The sequence below is a fragment of the Copadichromis virginalis genome, linkage group LG16 (genome assembly GCF_057382275.1).
Source record: "Copadichromis virginalis isolate Kocher_CV1m ecotype Utaka linkage group LG16, C_Virginalis_male_GT1.1, whole genome shotgun sequence".
Classification (NCBI taxonomy): domain Eukaryota; kingdom Metazoa; phylum Chordata; class Actinopteri; order Cichliformes; family Cichlidae; genus Copadichromis; species Copadichromis virginalis.
In genome coordinates this window covers 19,534,080-19,556,474 of record NC_140633.1, presented here as the reverse complement: position 1 = coordinate 19,556,474, position 22,395 = coordinate 19,534,080, and the positions used below count along the sequence as shown (strand labels likewise).

The 22,395-nt window shown below is 42.8% G+C and overlaps 1 protein-coding gene across 2 annotated transcripts in view; it reads left to right on the top strand.

The window, feature by feature from the left end:
* Positions 1-5,501: 5,501 nt before the first annotated feature.
* Positions 5,502-22,395, top strand: part of arhgef7a (Rho guanine nucleotide exchange factor (GEF) 7a) — a 38,690-nt gene continuing 21,796 nt past the window's right edge. The window contains exons 1-6 of one of the 2 annotated variants that reach the window (XM_085433584.1): positions 5,502-5,669; positions 5,777-6,022; positions 11,195-11,278; positions 19,057-19,141; positions 19,237-19,370; positions 20,951-21,152. In XM_085433584.1, the coding sequence (XP_085289710.1) occupies positions 5,858-6,022; positions 11,195-11,278; positions 19,057-19,141; positions 19,237-19,370; positions 20,951-21,152 (670 nt within the window). In that variant the 5' untranslated portion in view covers positions 5,502-5,669; positions 5,777-5,857. The remainder of the gene's footprint in view (positions 5,670-5,776; positions 6,023-11,194; positions 11,279-19,056; positions 19,142-19,236; positions 19,371-20,950; positions 21,153-22,395) is intronic. The other variant, XM_085433583.1, reaches the window with a different exon arrangement.

The following is a 22,395-nucleotide window of genomic DNA, read 5'->3' as shown; positions in this document are numbered from 1 at the left end:
ATTTTTCAAATAATGTGAGCAAAATTCTGTGTAAAGTGAGTCCAAATGAACCCAGTGGTTTTAGCAATGAGCTATTTAAGTCCATCTGAGAAGTCTGTGGGAGTACCTCTCTGAGAATCTGACTGGTTTATTCTAATATTACATAAACTATTCCTGGTTCCTTCTGCATGCACACAAAGGCAAAGAGAATGAAAGTACAGAATCTGCCTGTGGAACAGAGTGGAAACTGTACAGATGAACTGGGAATGGAGGGATATGAAATGCCTGGAGCTAGTCTCCACAGCCACACAGTGGCACCCTTGGTTACAGGCCCATGGTGACAGGACCTCAAAGGTACAGCGGTATCCCTCAACGGCTGCCTGTTTAGAACACAGCTTGCCTCAAGAGTCACCCTTCCTGACAACACATGTGTGCGCGCACATGCAGGCATGCATGTACACATTTTCACCCACACACACTCCTTTTCTGCAAAATAAGGGAGATGGAGAAGGTGTGAGGAGAACAGAAGCGGGGTGAGCTACACTGTTAGTGCATTTTTGTACAGTGCTCATATTTCTCTAAAATACAATATCTAATTGATTTAACAGTCCAGCCTCCCTTTCCCCCTCCTTTGTAGTTAATAAATGATCTACTGCTGCTTTATAACAATAAAAACTTCACTGGAGTAAAGACTCTGAAACATCCCTCCGACTGTTAGAAACTGTGGCAGGAATCACAGAATATATAGAAAACGATCATGACACATTGCTTATGGTAATGATGATATAATGATACAGTCATTAAAAGATAGTTGATACATTTTAACACTGTCATGCTTAAATATCTGTACAGCTATAAAAGAACCCCAAAACACCCCAAATAGGCAAAAAAGAAGGAATTATGTATTTATTCACTGTAATGCATCAGTGAATAAATACACAACTCCTTACTTACTCTAACTTATCAGAGTAAGTAAAGAGTTACTCTGTGTCCCACAGTTTCAACTGTTTTTTTTTCTTTGGTCCTCACTGTTAACATCCCTCCACTTCATAAACTTGACAAATGCCACCGCCAGGAGTCATAAAGTCTGCGCTCTGATCAGTCAGACTGGCGAGGGAGTCCATTTAGAGTGCCTACATGTATTATTAAAAATAATGGATACCCATGTATCAGTAATGCATTGCAGATGGAAGCGATAGGCTATATTGCCATATCAATATTTTGGCCCACGCTTACTTAGAAGTGTTGACAGTTATTAATAAAGTTTTGATGAAAATACCTTTTTTTTCCAGATGTTGCGCAATTTTTAAAAAAAAATCTATTTAAAAAAAATTTATTTTAAAAAAGTCTAATTAAGAAGCACTTGTACCCATGCTGCCTCAAATTTATACACTGAAGACAAAGCAGGAGTTGTATTCATATTTTTGTGGGTTATTATTAATTGGCTGCTTGCTTACCTTGTTCACGCCGTCAGTGGCGTGTCTAGAAAATTTTTGTTGGGGGGGCCAGGTAGGGGCACAGATTTGGAGAAGGGTGGCAGATTTAATTGGCAGATAATGTTTTAAAAAAAAATTCTACCAACCCTTAACCATAATTCAATAATCCTATAAACCTAATAACCAAATGCACTTTTAACTCTTATTAGAATGAGATTTTAACCACTACGGTGCAAAGTTTTTAGATACTGCGTTGATAAAGTACAAGAGATACAATCAGTGCTTTGTCAGTGTTTACTCAGCAGTCAAGGACAACAATATTTGCATAGTATTTTTACTGACATGTAGTGCACATATGTTTTGGGCAAAAACATTTTTGAAAATTAAAATACGAACATTTGTAACAAACAATTGACAAATTAGCCAATGCCAATGCAAAACTTTATCTGCCTGTTAAAAAAAGAAGATAATCTTCTCACAAACTGGTGTTTGATTTTGAAACAGGAAAAAAGTGGGGAAACAACTGAAAAGACTAACATTTGAATGAAACCTGAAAGCAAGTAAATACTTTCTATGCTGCCTTATCGTAAACTTTGGTAATATTGATAAAGAACAACACTGGCTGATGATAAAATACAGTCAGCTGGCATGGTGACACTGCCAGTATTAACCTGCAGGGCTGGACTGGGACAAAAAAATTGGGCATTTTTACTACAGACCGACCCACCAGGTAGTAAAGCCATAAAGACTTTGACTGAAAACAAACCCTGTTGTGACAGTGATGTACAGTCTTGTTGGTATATGTATGATTTCTATACATTTTACGTCAGATAAAAACTTTGGTTGTAAGATTTAGATAATTATTTAATAAAAACTAGGTATTTTAAATGAGAATAAGAAAGAAAAGTATTTCTTTGTGCCCACCTTTCCCTGTTAATGCCCTACCTGGCCCCCTGGCAAAACTTTGCTAGACCCGCCCCTGCACAGTTACCAGCTGTCTGCTACATAAAAAAGGATCCTGGTGTTATTTGTCTCTCAGAAACAGTTCATAACTTCCCTTCAACTCATTCATGTCACCTAAAAGGTAAACCTGTTTCTCCATCACCTGTTCAGCTCTGATGATTCAGTAAGGACATCTCCTGGTTTCATCTTCATGTTTCCCTCTCACCACATATCTAAACAGACATCATGACCAGCAGCTTTACAGCTGTGGCTCCAGCAAACATCAGCTGATACTAGAAATTAATATTAAATACATTCTAACAACAGCCGATCAAGCTTAAACGTGCTGCTGTTGTTTAGCGCAACATCTGCTGGTTTCCTCTTTCTGGTGCAAAGTGGGCGATAAATAAACAAGAGAGAAAAGCCGATCAGCTGATCATTGATCAGTTTCATGATTGAAGTAGCAACAGGAGAGGGAGGGAGAGAATGAGAGAAGAGGCAGCTGTGCAGCATAAAGACAGAATAAATCCAGCTTTGTGTCTTTTTTCCATTCTAGCTAAAGTCCGGGACAAACTGCGTCTCTTCTCGGCTCAATACGAAACGCGTAATATTTTCTCTGAATGAGGGACCATTCCATTTTTTTAAGGAGCCGTTGGCAACTCTACTAACCTTATGAATAAAATAAAGTTCACTATCAGTAACATCATAGCACCCACCCAGCTGTATAAAAACTCCGTCAAACTGGCTAGAACGCAGTATGAGTTATTGCAACTGACAGTAAAAAGTCAGCACAACGAAAATAAACTCCACCTAAACTTGGTTTATATCTGACCCAGATAGACTGCAGGTCATAACTTCTTACCTGAAGTTCAGTTCACCTGACACTCGGACTGGCGGCTGCCTCGGGGCTCTCCTCCTGCCTCCCCTTCCCTCATCCACCTGTTGCCTCTGTGGAAGCCCCGTCATAGCCACCACCAAACAACGGAGTTATTTTTACACATCGACCTGCATCTGGCCAATCCACCACCTCTCATTGTTCATGCCATTACAAAAAAAATAAAAAATAAGTCACCGGGCATATGCCCGGTATGCCCGATGGCCAGTCCAGCTATGTTAACCTGCAACCAAATCTGCAGCTCCATACAGCAATGTTACGACTTAGATTATATCTTATAACGCATAACTCTTATGTTAGCTGCCCTCAGTAGCATACTGTCTGAAATATTCCACGGCTGCAATAATTCTTTAAGTGTTATTTTTTCCTTGGTATTCTAATTTCACCGAAGTTTACTAAACTCAACAAACTTGATATTACTTACCGGGACATTTATTCTGTCCTCATTTTCTTTCACCGAAAAATTGTTTCCTGCAGTGCCATCTTTCGCGCTTGGCTCTCCTACCTTTGCTAACGTGATGCGCATAGCGCAGAAGCGATGCTGCATTCACTTACACTCGGATATCTGAGCGTCACCGTGAAAACATAATCGGACATTTGATATTTGATTGAATTTTATTGTTTTGCCTTTGGGGTGGCACCTGGGGTGGCCAGTCTGGTTTGGGGGGTGGCCTGTGCCCCCCCAGGCCACCCCGCTGGACACGCCATTGCACGCCGTGTTAGTGTAGCATGCAGCATATAAGCCACCAAGAGGTGTCTCGTAACTTAAGCCAGAAGGCATTCATGCGACGCTGAGAAGATTAGAACAGATCAGTGAATAGAGGGCGCCGCCTCGTGGCCAAAGTGGAAACTTATGCACTCCTCTGCTACAGTGCAGGGTGCAGTGGAAATATGAGAGCTCCCCTAAACGTTTTCCCTGTTGCCTTTGCAGGACAAAAGAAGTGAGAGAGCTAAATAATATTCTCTTGTTCAATAGCACCTTATTTACACATTATTTAATCACATTTCAATGTTCTTCCTGGTCAGTTTGATGCCATATTTGGCTCATTTTCTTCAACCCCCCTCACGGCCAGTTTAATGGCTAACCTAATATTAACATGGTTGCATGATAATGTTTCGGTCTGAGTTCTTTGTAGTTTCAATGTTTTTTAAGATCAGGTGGTTTTCCTTCATCTAATGAGTCTAATTATATGTTTTGAATGTGTGGACGGTTTAGGCAAGTCTTTAAAATGAGACACATAAGTCAGCGTTTATTTAGATTCTCAGTAAAAACGGGATCATCTGGTGGATTATATTTGTTGACAAATCACTCAGTGTGTGCATTTCTCTAAAGGCGTAGAATGAATAGCTGCCTGAGGGCATCTACTGAATCTATCACCTGTTGAGGCAGATGACAAACTCTTTTCGGTAGCTCTTCCATTAAACTCTTCTCAAAGCTTCAAAAGTGCAGGAAAAATAACTGGAATGTCCCCACCAACCTCTCTTTGGGAGATATTTTAGGACTATGTGAGGAGCTGGTGAGGAGGCAGAGCCTTAATGACACCTGTAACCCAAACCACGTTCTGTAAATACAAAGAGTATGAGCTGATGCCCTCAGGGTAAAATTCACAGTGTGCTGTTTACACTGAACCAAACTGTAAACAGAACAGGGCTATTTTTTTCTTTACCGGTAACACTGTTTAAAAGTAGAAGATTGATGTGTGTGTGTGTGTGTGTGTGTGTGTGTGTGTGTGTGTGTGTGAAGCTAGCGTTTTACAGTGAATATAAAAGTTATGTAAAAAAAAACATTTTTTTAAGTAGAACGACTCTTTATTTATTAATTTATTTGGTTGTTTTTTTTATGTTACCTCCAATATATATTATCCTGACCCCATAATTGAGGGCTACACCATAATAGTCCATGCAGCAGCTTGGCAGCATGTCTTTATGGATACATAGATCGGTGTTATGAAGGAGCTTCGGTGAAAATATATTTTATGTTACCTTTCTTCAGAGCTTGTCTTTTAAAGGACATCAGTAAGCCGATTTGTCTGCTCAGCTGCTTCCCATTTTTTTTCCAACTGAGGCCTGTCCAAAAAAAAAAACCCTCCAAAAAACACACAGCTTACAGCAGATAACAACGGATAGCCTGTGGCGTGGTTATAATAAAAACGGATGAAAGGGCAGGATATGCAAAGCCACGCAGTAAAAGCCTATTCATGACACGATAAAAGTGCCCCAACAACTGGTTGGACAGGCTTGTCCCTCTCCTGTGATGTCATCCAATAGACAAGCGGCTGGCGGCTGCGATGCGCACGTATGCAGTCCACTGCCTCGACGCATTACAACGAACCGCACTTGACAGCTTTCCAGGTTAGAGGGGGGGAAACAGACTTGCTGAATTTCCACAAGCCAGCCGTCATCCGCATCCACCCGAGGTACAGTTCCCCCCCCCTTTCTTCCCACAGCACACCCTACACACACTCTCTCTCTCATATCATGCATCATATGGTTGGATTAATGCTGTTCCTGTTCTAACGCACAGATGACATCGTAACCAGGGCGCTGAGCTGCTGAGATACCAAAACACAGCCGCTTTGTTGAATCGGATCTGCTGTGACTGGACATGAATTCGGCGGAACAGACGGTTACATGGTTGATTACGCTCGGGGTGCTGGAATCGCCAAAGAAGACCATCTCAGATCCCGAGGCATTTCTGCAGACCTCCCTGAAGGATGGGGTGGTCTTGTGTAGACTCCTGGAGCGGCTCAGCCCGGGGTCCACGGAGAAGGTAGGGAAATAGCCGACACTCACTCCCCGCTCTCCTCCGCATCCCCAACCGCCCGCCCGCGTCGGCGTGTCTCCGCGTTGCCCAGCACAGGGAAACCGACGCGGTTTGTTGTCTGGCCTCTCTTTCTGCCCACTGATCCATGAGGAAATTTCTTTTGTAGGTCACGGCAGCCCGTGTTATTGTCTGCGATGGAAGTACTATGGTTGCGCGTATGTCAGCGTGTAAAAAGAGGAGAAAAAGGGAGGGGGAAAATACAGGTCGATGTCTGTACCACCCAATAATAATCTGCTCTCAATAACGTAACACTACAGCAAAATGAAGACTGATCATTCTTTGGGAGCTGTTAGATGCTTTAGAGGCTTTCAAATAAAGGCCTCGACATATGCTTTTAATGCAGCTCTAACCACTCAGCAGATCTTTGCTATCGTTGAAAGAACCCGTTTTATTTTCTCTTTAATCCCGGCGGATGCGGCTTGTATGTCAGTGTATTTTGATAGTGCACGCCGATTGATCCGCCGGGGATGAGGGGCTTTCTGTACACAGACCATTGCTATAAGAGTGGGCCGCCATTGACTGCAAAGGCGCATAGACAGCGATAGACCCTCTCCCTTTTTAAAGAAACAGCGCAGTGTTTGTGTCTGTCAGCTTACCAGCAGCGTCTGCTGGTTTCAGCAACAACCTGAAGGAGGCCATTTGTTTTCCCTCAAAAGAGGATGTGCTGCCGGAGGCTATACCTGCACCCTCACAACAACAAATTTGCCTGCCAATGCCCAAACGGGTTTTTCCATTTTCCTCCCTTAAAATGACAAATATCACTCTGGGGTGGAGGTTATGTTTGATCATCAAGCATGCAGGAGAACATCTGAGGGTGGCTAAAAGACAGCCTCCCCCTTTTCTTTTCTTTTTTTTATTTATAGGCTACCTATCCTTATATGGTGATGGGTGGAATCCTGTGTGGGCAAATAATGTCTCAATAATGTTAAATCTACTTCTGTCACAATAATAATGTTCTTTATTTTCATTTAAGTTTTTTTTTTGTGTGTGTAAAGGCTTGCAGTGATAAAGTAATCACTTATGTGGCCACAGGTATGCCAGCATATGAATAATGTGCAAGCACCACATAGAGTAATGAGCTTTATTCATATTAATAGAAGGAAAACAAAAAACAAAACCAGATAAAAATATGTATTTTCTCTCTCTCGGGCTAATTCTTAACTGCTTTCAGATCCAATGAGCCGAAACTGTAAATGAATAGAAATATTATTATTATTATTATCATTATTGTTATTACGTTTTTTTTTTAACCAAAACATGCACCAACCAAATAATGACATATTAGCCAAGTGTGATGAAGGAATTTTTAATACAGTGTGTCTGCTAAATTATTATGATTAATATACACTATCCAAGGAACAATTTTTATTTGAAAAACAACTAAAACTATGAAATGAAGATACTTTATCTATCTACCTATCTGTCTTGACATGTTTACATTTTTTTAATAAGTAGGGTGTCTCTCTGTGACCACAAATTCAGGCTGACCAATCACTATCATTCTGGGCTGCACTGTACAGTATGGCCATGCCAAAATCGGAAGATGTGTGGCACAGCTGGACCATATGTCAATCGTGAAAGCTACCTAAAAAGCCGAAGATGTGAACAGGAGATAGCCCTTTCCATGTGTTGCAGCCCGTGCTAACATTTTACGAGGCCCAAGAGAAAAACAAGATACATTTTGCTCATTAACAGTTCAAGTCACACTAGCTGCACAGAACAAAGGCATGGGGGGCACCATAGTGGATTTAAACTTAATTTAAATTCATGCAGTGACTCCCCATTGATACACCTGTTTCCTTATTTTATGCTTGTGACCAGGTGTGTCTGCATTGCTCTGCCATCACAAGTGAAATTTCCATTTGGTGCTAATAAATCTTGAAGCGTGGCCAAGAGAGAAAAGTTACTACACTCACAGGCCGTTTATAGGAACCCCTTGCTAGAGTCATATTGGCCTCCCGTTCACCTTCAGAACTGGCTTAATTCTTCTTGGTACAGATTCATCAAGGTGCTGGAAACATTCTTCAGAGATTTTTGTCCATATTGACATGAACTCGAGACATATTTGCAACAGATCCGTGCATATGTTGTGACCCTACCATCTGAACGTCACAACAAACGCCGAGCCTCATCAGACCAAACGTTCTATATTTAGTGAGCTCATGTGAACTGGCACCTGAAGTGGTTTTCTGCTCCTGTGGCCCATTTACCTGAAGGTACACTGTCTGGTGCATTCAGAGATGCTGTTCTGCATACCTTGGTTGTAACAAGCAGTTATTTGTGTTACTGTTGTCTTCCCAACAGTTTGAAGCAGTCTGTGCATTCTCCTCTGACCTCTGGCACCAACATGATATTTTCTCCCAGAGAACTGCCACTCACTGGATATTTTCTCTGTTTTTCTGTCCTTTCTCTGTAAACGTTAGAGATGGTTGTGTGGGAAAATCCCAGTAGATCAACAGTTTGTGAAATACTCCGAATAGACCAGCTCCTCTGGCACCAGCTAGTGTTCCCCATTTAAAGTTGCTTAGATCATCTTTCTTTCCCATTCTCATATACAGATTAAACTTCGGCAGGTCCTCCTGACTATGTTTACACCCTTAAGGCACTAAATTGCTGCCATGTGATTGGCTAATTAAATATTTGCAAAACAACCAGTGGACTTAATAAAGTGGCCAGATGTGCCACTAGATACACGCTAGATACAGCTGCAGCCTATTACAGTATGTTTCACAGAGGGATTTCCCTCCTTAGTCTACTGTGTTTTTACAGCACATATCAGGGCTTTATACTAGTACCAACCATCAAGCATTAACTGCCCCCACAAAACAGCTGATTTGAAAAAAAAAAGTCACCTCAGAAAATTACAGTTTCCAACATAAACAAGCGTCCTGTGAAGAAGCATATTACAAAACTAATGAGAAGTGTTTGATGTTGTGAGTTTTTTCCTGTGGAACCTTCACTCATATACCAGATCCTTGAACTGGTACTCACCTTGAATACTCTGTCATTTTACATTTGACATTTTTACATATATTGATAAACTTAGCAGAAAGGTAAAATATAAAGTTTGGTCAATGATTTATTTGTTGTAACAATGCTCCTTAGCAATAAGTCTTACACCTCTGGAAGGCCTGTTTATTTCCCCTTAAATGGTGCGAAATTTATAAGAAAAATGCTTTTGTGAGTTGAGAGGCAGAGTTGAGTATGTAGCGTATTTTGCTACTGACTCTTGTTTTGAGCTTCTGGCATTGCAGGTACCGACAATCAGGTGCCTGATTGTCAGTACCTGTGAGCATGGACCCTGCTACAGCGGTCAGTTGCCGTCTCCTCCAAGCATACCACATTTGACTGATCTTGATAGGGCCTGTGCCAAAGGGCAACTGTTTCACCAAACCAAGGTGCAGCATTATTTGGAGTGAATCTTACTACCATTTCCAAACTGACTTCCATATAACAGGGGATGTCAGAGACAGGCTACCAAATGGGTATCCCAAGAAGATGACACCACATGAAGACCGTTTTCTCAACCTGTCAGCACCTAGGAACCACAGGCAGTCTTCTACAGATTTGAAGTCTAGGTTTGCAGGACAATATGGCCGACGACTCGCTATCTAGACAATTTCTGGTCTCATAGAGCTGCTGGGAAGCCTGCCTTTCACTGTCAGGCTCATTTGCGCTTTTGTTTGCAACATGTGCACTGGAACCTGGATGCGGAAGAACGTTATGTTCATCGATGTGTTCATATTCTGCTTTCAGCATTTGGATTATTGGCTCAAAATGTGGAGAAGATATGGAGAACGCTATGCTGATTGATGCACCAATAGGGTAACAGCTTTTGGTGTATGCAGTGTGATTGTGAAGGCGGGCATCTCCCTCACTGGAAAAACAAGGTTTCCTTTGAAATTGCCTCCAGGTCACTGGAGAGAGCTTGAGATGAGATTCTGCAACCAGTAGCAATCCCACATCCCCACAGTCTGAGGCCAAACTCTATCCTCCAAGATGACATTGCTCACTCCCACAGAGTGATGTATATCAGACACTACTTCAAGAATTTGCGAGTGGAGAGGATGGAATAGCCCCTGTGGGATCAGCCTGGATGTGCTGCTCCTGCCAGAGTGACCAACACAACCACACTGGCAAATGCTGGTCGAAGGCTGGGACGCCATTCCACAGCAGTTCTTCCACATGCTACTGGAGCTCCTGTTTGTTAAATGAATAAATTGTTAAACTGCCAACACGTGTTGTTTTTATTAGACTTCAATCATCCAGACCAATAAACAACACCAAACAAGATCCAATAGCAGAATAAGCTGTTTGGCACTGGCAGAGGGGATCTGGCGAGGGCAACAACACACTCAACTCTGCTGCTCAAACCGCAAATACATTTCCCCCACAATTATGGCAACATTTAAGCAAAATAAACAAGCAAATGTCCTTAATTTTTGTGCTAAGTTCATTCATATTTCTCTGCAAGTCAAATAAAAAGAAACGGCAGTACAGGAATGCTGCAGATATGTTTGACCAAGAACGACTGCTAAGCTTGATTTCATCTATAAAATGTACTAATCAGTAGGCTAAAATAGAATTTATTTTATTAATTCTATGTATTTTTTTGTTAGTAGATTGAACTTTATCATCATGAAGATGATCATGTTTTGAATATTTTACTGATTCAACATAATTTTGCAGTCCTTTGGATAAAATCATATTTTTGCTTACCGACACCGCCCACTATTTTTGCCTTATTTTATTCTTCTTCTTTACGAATTTAAATGGGACAGGAATAAAAACCAGTGCACTCACATGCTAAAGCAACATCAGAAGTTGGTGGGGTGGGGAAGACGGGGAAGGGGGGCATCCCTATTTGTCTACGTCATTTCCCTCGACCCAGCGCTGCACTCTCTTCCACTTCCCCGCTGAGAGGGGGGGTTGTGTTCAGCCTCCCGGAGTGTCAGGCCCGGTCAGTGCTCACACACGGGAGACAGTAGAATGCGCGTCGTAGAAGAAGAAGGAGAAGAAGATAGATTTTTAAGGCAATGAAAGCCGCACGCAACCGCAGTGAGAGAGGCGAGCGTGAACTGGAAGTTTAACTCCTGACCAGCGTTTCCGTTTTTTCAGGTTTACCAAGAACCGAAGAACGACGGCGAGTGCCTGAGCAACATAAAAGAGTTTCTGAAGGGCTGCACGGCTTTCCGCGTCGAGGTGAGTACCCTCTCGGATTTATTTTAGGTGTGCGTAGAGGGGATTGCAATCACTTAACCACGTAGAGAAGCTGTATGAAACGTAGAGTTTGCATGTTCAGGAGGAGACAATGGACAATGCGTCCATGGAGTGGAGGGACGGAGCCCCTGACAGAGAGGGAGGAGGAGTGAATTAGCAAGCGAGAACAATCACCCATCGCTCGGCTGAGAGCTTTGTTTTTTGTTTTTTTGTTTACCGTAAGGTGGATGCATGTGCAGTATTTTAGCCACTTCGGTGGGCTCTGATTGATACTGTGGAAATATCCACGTTCCTCACGCGCAGTCTCAGGAACGTGTTGTGTTTACGCTGTCTGATTAATCCAGATAGCTTTGTCCTCGGGCTCATGCGTGGCTTTACCCTCACCACCATTTCACACTGGCCACCCTATAAACATGTCTCTGAGAACAAGTCACTGAGGCTGGGGATGGTTATGTAAGCCAGTCTTGTCCCAACATGGTTATTAACGCGTTATAATAATAACAATAATAAGGTGTAAAGTCTTAACATGTCCCCGGATTAAGCACCTCACTCCTGGGCCCGTGTAGAAATATCTGGATAATTTTGTATAATTTCCAACCCCACTCTTCTGCAAATTAAGGACAGAGTGCTGTTTATGGCTGAGTATCAGCTGGGGCATAGAGGGGTCATTGAACCGTCCCACTCTGACAATGCAAGTCAGTGTTCCTCAGCATTGCTTCTCCCTGGTGAGTCTTCCAGCTACAGAACAAGAGGAGGAGCTGGGGGAAAAGCACTGTCAATTTGAGTGTGTGAAACATGCCATTTTAGTAGTAACAGACGAATGAAATGCAAGTAAAGCAAGCTGAGTGCATGCATGGCTTTATTGGTAAAGACCTTTGCTTTGGCTGACTGCAGGGACAGGTCCTGACAGCAGTGCTGAGCAAGGATCTGTGTTTCTTTCTCGTATAGTCCTCATCCTATCTCCTCTTTTGTGTCAGGCTGTTACTTTACCTGAGGATGAACCACTCACAAATACCACTTTTTTCTTTCTTTTTTTTAAAGGATGTTCAATCCTCGTGTGCACATGTGTGATCAGCTGTTTGCAAACTGTTTTTGAGTGAACTGTAGAGAGCAGGATTACAGTAATTTGGGACATGGGAGTCCTACTGCTCACCAGCTGCAGGGCAAAGATGGATGTTATCCAGAGCACTGCTGGCTCGGACCCCGGGTAACTGGTCCGATGGTAGATTAGAGCAGTGGGCGCTTGCATGTTAAAGACGGGGGGGGGGGGGGGGGGGGGAGGCACTGTGCTTTTGCAGTTCTGGCCGACCTCTTTTAAATAGAGTTAAGCTGGACACTTGGCTGAGTGGGGACATCCCAGATTTGCTGCGGTCCCATGTGTGGTTGAAATATCTCACCAGGAACGATGTCGTTTCGATCTGATTTTTAATAATTCTGCTTAGATGCTTGCGACCACGTCTGATATTTGGACGCCTGCTGTTACTTATCCATCAACATTAATGCCTTTGACCACAGGAAGAGGAATCATCGGAGTTCCCATAACCCCTGTGGTCCCTCAGAAAGAGCAAACTTATCCCATCTAGCTACCCCGATAAAACTTAAAGTTCCATATTCCTACAGAAGTGATGATATCCCAAATAGAATCTGGAAAAGGCAAAGCGTTTAGGATTTAGCGTTTTATGTATCTGTGCCATCAAACTGCAATCTTGGTACCAGCTTTTTGAGTGCTTGCCACAGAGATGAGCTCAAGATGCAGCTTTCCTGGAGTCCAGCATGGTTTATTTAAGGTTTCCAGAATATCAGTGTGCTTCGGCTTCAGCTTTGTTCTGTTTAATGTCACTTGGTTGAAAGCTGAAGAGACAAATGTTTTTTATTTTAATTCGTCTTGTTCTTGTGCCACATTAAAGAAAATCAATAGGTTTTTGTCTTTATAAGCAAGAAATTGTAAAGCAAACGCTGAAAATCAGACTTGTTAGCCTGGTCTTTATTTTCAGTGGATTTCTGTGTTGTGTCAGCTGTCTGAGGGTCTAAGCAGAACCTTGGCAATACGGCCCTTTAATGATGCTATAGAGGAGGAAATACAGTTAGTACAGCTCTCATTACCCCTCTGGCCCCACTGGAATAGTAACACTATGCCAACCCGGAGACTAATAACAAATCCACCTGTCTACACCAAGTGGCAACCCCCTGGGCTGAAAAATGAAACCGGTGAAGTGGCAAAAATTCCTCAAATGACCACTGAAGGGTGTTGAAAAAAGAAAGTTATAGACTCCCATGTTGAGACACCCATTTATAGCAGAAATAAACATGTTTAAGACCAGCTACAAAAAACGTTTTATGTCCCTATAACTGATGTCTTAAAAGCTTGCATTAATAGGGGTGTTACAGCTGCTACCTGTCTGCTAGGATTTGCCAAAACCAATTCATATCAGTGAACTGAACTTAATTGTATTTGTGTTGTTGGTGGCATTAGGAGTAAATGCTACCATTTTATAATAGTTACTCAGCACCAGGTATCTCTCAAACAGTCTATGGTTGCTAGTGTTGGCCACAGACTGAATATAAGTGATGGACACAGTGTTTGGGTCTGAAACATGAAGACAAAGCGCGAGGGCTTTAAACCTGGATCCTCTGCAGTGGCCGACTGGGTGACTCTGGTTAGTTCTACAGTTAAACAACCCTTAGATCCATTGATCTGCGATCTCTGCAAACACTTTCCTGATGACATCATGGGTTCGATTGCTAATCTTACTTCTTAGGACAAACGTGATGATGATTTCGTAAACTGTTGTTCCCATTAGAGTCAGAATTGATCATGCAGTCTTACTCAGACTGGGCAGGGATAGCTCAGTAGGTAGAGTGGTGGCCCCATGATCGGAAGGTCGGGGGTTCGACTCCACTGAACGGCTACCCTGAGGTACCCCTGAGCAAGGTACCCCTGAGCAAGGTACCGTCCCTACACACTGCTCCCCGGGCGCTGCACTGGTGGCTGCCCACTGCTTCACTGGGTGAATGGGTTAAATGCAGAGGAACTATTTCCCTATGGGGACTAACACGCACACTTTACACTTTACTTTTTTTTTTTTACTTTTACTCAGACAGCTCCACTCCTCGTTTGTGATGTCTGGTTTCAAAACACCAATTGGGTAACACTCTCCAGTCAAGGCATCAAAATGGGTGAAGTTACAGTGGCTTTGCTCATCTTTTATATACAGTCTGTAGGCTACGCTGATCTGATAAGTTGATTTCGGTTTTATTGTTAAAAATTATCTAACAGTTTTAAGGCACTAAAAGCGAGTGAGATCTTTAAAAAAGGCATGTATCGTGCTATTTAAAGCCTTCAATTTGCTGTAAGCACCATGAATCTGCAAGGCTAAAGTAGCTAATAAGATTTTAAAAACTCTTGTTGGTCTGTAAGCTTGACTTTTTTGTCAGGGGCCTTTTGTCCTGAGTACAGTCTTCATGAACTCAAACACATGATCAGCTGGATTGAGATCAGCTGACTGACTTGGCCAGTGAAGAGTTGTTTGTTGCTGTTTTGCCAAACAGGAAACTGCTTAGCTGCCTTGCCTGTAAGTTTACAGCATCTCTAACGCTGTCCGCCTAATATGAGCGCTTTTGTTTCAGAGTTTTGTTTCGGTGTTGATTTGTTTTCAGTATAATCTACTCGACTCGTCCTTCAGTCTCATATTACCCGTAGTATATATGGACCAGGTTGTTCTATCATCCTGTGCAGATAACTGCTCATTTCCTCAGCTGTGACGGTGTGAGAGCAAGTGTATCACTGCTGTAGCGTGCTGAGTCACAGAAGGGTGTTGGACCATTGTTTCAGCCTGCGGGGATCATTACCTGGCTATGATGCTGAGGCTCAGCAGACAAGTTGGAGCTCGTCACGTTAGTCATGTTAATGATCGCCGTGCAAAAATCGTTAATATACATAACTCGTCATGTTTCACCGTGAAGCAAAAGCTGTTGTTTAAACTGAAGAAGAAATCTTAAGGGTCTAAAACTGAATCTTAAGATGTTAGAGAAGTGGCAGCGAGTCTTGTAGCTTTTAATCACAAGCACACAAACACCTACATACTCTATGTTCCACACCACTCACTCAAACAGTCATCCACATTTTCCCTGAGGACATGTCTACGATCAGAGCGGAAGATGAAAGAGACTTGTATCTCACAGTCGCTCATCCTCTGTGCTACCGAAGCGAGAGTAACTAATCACTTAAGATAAGATAAGATAAGATAGAACTTTATTAATCCCTCGGGTGGGTTCCTCTGGGAAATTCGACTTCCAAAAAGCACAGCAACGACCGAAGTTACAGTTACAGAATTGTTATATATATATATATATATATATATATATATACACACACACACACATATATAAATACAGAGACAAATATAAATAAAATATACGAAGGGGATAAATAGAATAAATAGGAATAAAAAATAAAAATACAAGTGAATTGCACATTTCAAGTATTGAGTCTATTGCACTGTTGACTATTTACAAAAAGTATTGCACAAGGTATTGTACAGTGAGGTGAAGAGGCACTACAGCTTAGTTGTTCCCCCCTCCTTTGTCCTCCTGTTTCCCCTCCCTCTCCCCTCCAGAGAGGAGTTAAACAGTCTGATGGCGTGTGGGACAAAGGAGTTTTTAAGTCTGTTAGTTCTTGTCTTGGGGAGAAGCAACCTGTCACTGAACAGACTCTTCTGGTTGTTTATGGCCGTGTGCAGAGGATGCCCAGCATTGTTCATAATGTCCATCAGTTTCTTTAATGTCCTTTTCTCTGCCACTGTCACCAGAGTGTCCAGCTTCATGCCGACCACAGAGCCAGCCCTCCTGATCAGTTTCTCCAGCCTGGATGAGTCCCTCTTTGCTGTGCTGCTCCCCCAGCACACCACAGCATAGAAAAGTACTCCAGCAACCACCGACTGGTAAAACATCCTCAGGAGCTTCCTGCAGATGTTAAAAGACCTCAGCCTCCTGAGGAAGTACAGTCGGCTTTGGGCTTTTTTATACAGGTGCTCTGTGTTGCATGACCAGTCCAGTTTATTGTCCACCCACAGCCCGAGGTACTTGTACTTGTTGACCACCTCCACCTCCTCCCCCTCTATCTGAACCGGCAGTGGACCTTCTCTGGACCTCCCGAAGTCCACAACCAGTTCCTTAGTCTTTGAGGTGTTGAGTTGCAGGTGGTTTGTGTGACTCCATGCGACAAAGTTCCTCACCAGACTTCTGTACTCCTCTTCCTGATCATCCCAGATACACCCCATGATGGCTGTGTCGTCTGCAAACTTCTGAATGTGGCATAATTCAGAGTTGTAGCAGAAGTCAGAGGTGTACAGGGTGAAGAGAAGAGGGGACAGCACAGTTCCCTGTGGTGCTCCTGTGCTGCTGACCACAGTGTCAGACGTGATGTCCTTCAGCCTGACGTACTGTGGTCTGTCGGTGAGGTAGTCGGAGATCCAAGCCACCAGGCAGGGGTCCACCTCCATCCTGTTCAGTTTTTCCTGAAGCATACAGGGCCGGATGGTATTAAAGGCACTGGAAAAGTCAAGAAACAGTATCCTGACCGTGCCTTTTCCCCCATCCAGGTGTGAGTGGGCTCTGTGTAGGAGGTACAGGATGGCATCCTCCACTCCGACACCCGCCTTGTATGCAAACTGTAGTGGGTCCTGGGCATGTTGTACCTGTGGTCGGAGGAGGTTGAGGAAGAGCCGCTCTAGAGTCTTCCCAAGTTCAGCAGCACACGCCTTTAGCATCCTAGGACACACCTTGTCTGGGCCTGCTGCCTTTCTGGGGCGAAGCTTCCTCAGTTGTCTCCTGACCTGATCCACTGTGACACTGGGAGATGTTTGGGAGGAGGGGAGGGGGGGAGATGTCTTGCTGCTGAGAGAGGGATTGGAGGAGGGGGGTGTCATGGTGTCAGGAAGGGGGGGAAGCGAGGGAGGCAGGAGAGTGGGGAGAGGACTCTGTAGTGAAGGTGAGGGTGGGGGGGTTGTGGGCTGGTCAAACCTGTTGAACTTGGAGGCACTGCACAGGAAGAGATAGCCTAAGTCATCAACAGAGATACAGTCACTGCCATTCATACTAGAGAGGCCAGTGTCAGGGTGGTGGTGGGACAGACAGTGCTTTTTGTTGTTGTTGTCACGAAATTCCATGAAAAGAGCCAAATAAGGGATACTTATCACATCAGTCTTCTGATTCTTCTGCTCACGTTCATTCTGTTTCATTTACATCTGTATTTCCTTGAAATTACCAAATTGAATAAAGGATGTATTACAAAAGAGGTCAAAGACGTATTCAGTTCATGTCATTTTCCAAAACGGTTAGATGCTCTAGTTTTTTAGTAAACGTCACTCACACAGTAGACTTCACACTAGCCTGAGGAATTCTGATTGAAAATGTTGTAAACAACATTATGTTCCCTGCGTATGTATATTAAATGCAAGGTCTGCAGTTTCTGTCACTTAAGGCGTTTTCACAAATGTACTGCAGCCCACACATTAAGGAGTTGATGTACGAAAACGCACTGATCAAAATGAAAGGATGTGACACTGCAGCGGTTAGCATCATATCCTCACAGAGACGGTTGTGGGTTCAAATCCCCCAGCTGACTGAAGCCTTGCTCGGTGGAGTTTGCGTTTTCTCTCAGCCTACCTGAGTTCTCTCTGGGTACTCAGGCTTCCTCCCGAAGGTTAAAGACAAGCAAAGTAGGTTAACTGGTGATTCTAAATAGGCCATAGCTGTGAATGTCAATGGCTGTCTGTCTCTATGTGTTCGCCCTGTGACGAACTAGCAGCCTCTCCTGGCTCTTAGCCACTGAGCTGGGAGAGCTTCCAGCCCACCCGTGACCCTGAAGGGAAACAACAGTTAAGAATAATGATGGCTGGAATGGATGAAAATGAAAAAAATAATTCTATATAAAGAAAATTATTATTATCTTTTTGTGATTTTTGCTAACAATAATAAAAATACACATATTAGCTATTTGGCGATGTTGGTGTCTGCATTTATAACGGCTGATAAGATAATAATTACACCTCATACACTCCCCTTCTGGTTGTCTGTCTATGTATGACCCCCTGGCACTACAGCTTGTTTGTTCTCGTTTTTCTGTCCCACCCAGCTTCCCTTTTTCAATTCATTGACTTCTCATTACGGTTAGTAGATGGGGATCTGCTCAGGAGCCACCACCAGTCCCCAAATTGCGGCTTCAATTCATGCTTACGCCATCTGCCATTATCTACTAGGAATGCTGTCCAACCTAATTGAGGATGTGGTCCCAGCTAGTGAAATGACAATCTAAAAAAAAGTAAAGAGATGTGAGAAACACCCTTCAGCTATGTAATGAGTGCTGTCGTTGCATAGTTTATCCACCAGAGGGCACTCTGCTAAAACGAGCCGAGTTAGGCAGAACTGTTTTAACAGTAGAACAAGTTTATTGTTTATACAGCATTGATATATCATCTTACTAAGGACTCATAACTAGTCATGTTAGGGAAATATGCTTTATCTCTTTTAAGATAAAAAAGTTTTAACTCGCCAAATAATGGCCTCTGTGTTACTCTGTATCCTGTATGGTTTGGCTTCTAATAATGAAAAATCATCAATATTTGAGTTTTATCCTCTCTGTGTTTTGCAATAGTGTTTGTTATGTACATTATTCAGCTGACTGTTACTGACTGATTGCTCGGTGTTGTCATCGCTGCGGCCGACTGTCAGGCTCATGTTCTTTTGTCTCTCACCCGTAGCCATTCGAGGCCAGTGACCTGCTGCTGGGACTGAACTTCTCCAAAGTGCTCAGCAGTTTGGTTACTCTGAATAAAGTGACTGCAGGTCAGTTAAAAATGTGCAGTGTGTGTGTGTGAGAGTGTCATTATGGACGTGGGAGTAGTCATGAGGCTGATTTATATTTCCCCGCTCTTGCGCAGATATCGGTGTGGGCAGCGATTCGGTGTGCGCCCGACACTCTTCAGCCCACCGCATCAAGTCGTTCGAGTCACTGTCCTCTCAGGCTTCACTGGCCCGATCCTCCAAGTTGCTGCAGAACCAGTTTCGCAGCCTGGTAAGGTCAACACGTGCTTCTGACCCGTATTGACGCAGATTTGGTGGATATGTGTCAAAGGCATATGTTATTTATCATTACAGCTCTAACACTCTAGAGAACATAAATAAAACACTTAACATTGAACTTCTGATGTGTCACAAACAGTCTGTTCTTATTCTTTTTTTCTGCTCACTGGTTTCTGGTCCAGACACATGACTCCAGTATTACATGCTGCCATTTTGAAAAGTGCTTTTATAGTGCCTGAGCAGAGTTTGCTGCAGGCAAATGACTCAGGGGTAGATGGAGGCAGCAGCAAATTTGCATGTCATCCTCATACACGGAAAGAGGCGTACAGTTACACCTAAGCCATTTTAAAGCATAAAGGGAACATAGTCCTGGAAGAAAAATCTAGTCTAAAAAGTATTTGATGATGATAATGATGATGATGAATAGAGAAGTTTTTGGGGATTTGATCTAGGGCTGTGCAATATGACCAAAATCTCATATCCCGATATAAGACATCTATTGTCCGATAGCGATATAAATCACAAAAATTTAACATTTTCTGTAAATTCTGTGAATCTCAGGCAGCTCGACTTGCGTGAAGTGTTTCCAGCTGCGCGTCATGTACCTGGAGTCGAGTGTTTTAACAGATGCATGAAACTATACATTTTTAGACATAAGTTGTAACGGCCGCCGTTTTCTTTGTGAGTATTTATTACACGGCGTGCTGCGGGGAAAAGCCTGTTCTAACGTTTGAGTCTAAGGTTTATTTTTTAGCACCTGGCGGCTTTTTTTTGCTTCTCATCCGTAAAGACTCTGCATCCTCTTTCACGTGATTCGGTTTATTTTGAAAAGTCTCAACAGGATCTTGAGCTTGATGGTGAAAGGTTTGTGTGGAACATAAACAAGCGGACACGAGATGGTTTTAACATCGTTGTTGCTAACGACGATGCATAAAAACAGGTGCTTGTCCGTCTGTAGTGTGGTTATATTAAATATAAGAGAAAGAGAGAACTTTAAGAAATTAATATAGCCACTACAGTGACCATCAAATGAAAAAATATTGCCGTAAACAGTTTATTTTGCGACACCACGAAACAAACGGTACTGTAAAATGAAACGATAGACGTTTTTATATCGTCATCCGAAATATATCGTTATATCGAACAGCCCTAATTTGATCAGTGCCAGGAGAGTAGCCTTTATAATGAAGTTCATCATCCGAGGTATGGCAAATCACAGAAGCTTTCTTTTTTTAGACACTTGTTCAGCAAGTGTCTAAATTTTATGTCAGAAATTTCTAAGAAGTAGGAAACTTAATGAACAGAAATTATCACCAGAACTGTAGAAGTTTCAGGTTTCTACTGCAGGAACTGTCTCTTACTGAAATCCATCATTTTGCACCAGTTCAGGTCAGCCTGTCTGTCACAACATATTAATAGCAATAATCAGTTTATCACATTTTAGTTAAATCAGAGCAAAGACTTCAATAGTTATAGATGGTAAGATTTGCTGTATAGTAGTGGTTACAAATGCTATTTCCATTTCCGTTGGCTTCTCCTCCTCCTTGCTGACGCTCCCGCCTGTTTCACCAGGACATGTCAGAGAACAGCGGACAGCAGCTGCTGGTCAAGGCACGTTTCAACTTCCAGCAGACCAACGAGGATGAGCTCACCTTTGCTAAGGGCGATTTCATCAGCGTGACTCGTCAGGAGGAGGGCGGCTGGTGGGAAGGGATGCTTAATGGCAAGACTGGCTGGTTTCCTAGCAACTATGTGCGTGAGGTCAAGGGCTCCGGTAAGTACCTCGGCTAACCTGATGAGTGATTAACAGGGTCTGATTAAGAATTTATGGGAGACGCAGAACTTCCTGATGTGCTTTTAATAACTAACTGGTTGAATTTCTGAAACAAATTTCACATTTAGAGACACTCATGCTATTTCCAAAATTGGACTCACTAGACCAAGATATTAATACCTTAGTGTAGTGATTCATCACACTGTGTTTGTTGCAACATAAAAAATTGGCAGTTGCATCCTTCAGTCCACGTATTTCTAAATAAATCTCCTGCCCCTGCATACCTTTGTGGAAAATAGTATACTAAAGAGAAATCTCTGTCACGCTAACCATTTGCATGGCTTCACAGCTGCCTTTGTCACCATCTTTCCACCCGATGCCGTGACAGTAATGTAGTGCCACATCTGCTGCAGTCTTTTGTTTTTCCCGCTTGTGTCGAGATGCCAGTGACACAGCGCTGCCACTGTGAAGATGTTTTCGAGTAACACAAGATGTGCTTTCTCTGCATGAAGGGTTCATTTTAACAAGCTAAAACTGTGGTTCGGAAACTTGAGGCCAAGAGAAGTGCACCGTGTCTCGTATTTCGAATATTTTAACCTTGGTGGGAGTTTAAATGACTCTGCTTGCACTGTGACCCAAAACATGGCGGTTAATTGGCTTGGGTTGTTTTCTTTATTTACGTAAGGAATAAATAAATGTATGCCCAATGGTTTCTGTATAAACAATTTATATTTTTAGTGGTATCCAGATGGCCTGGTCAGAGTATTTCAAAAACTGCTGATCTACTGGGATTTTCCCACACAACCATCTCTTGGGTTTACAGAGAATGGTTTGTAAAAGAAAATGTCCAGTCAGCGACAGTTCTTTCGGAGAAAATGTCTTGTTGATGCCACACTTTAGAGGAGCATCTTTCAAGCTGATACCAAGGCAACAATAACTCAAATAACCACATGTTACAACCGAGGATAACGGTAACATTTCACAACATATCAAACATTATAGCAAATGGGCTACAGCAGCAGAAGACCACATTGGGTGCCACTATTGTCAGCTACGAACAGGAAACTGAGGCTACAATTCACACATGCTGAAAACTGCAACATAAGATTAGAGAAATGTTGCGTGGTCAGATGAGTCTCGATTTCTGCTGCTAAATTCAGATGATGAGGACAAAAAAAAGCATGAAACCATAGATCCATCCTGCCTTGTATCAATGTTTCAGGCTGCTGATGGTGTAGCGATG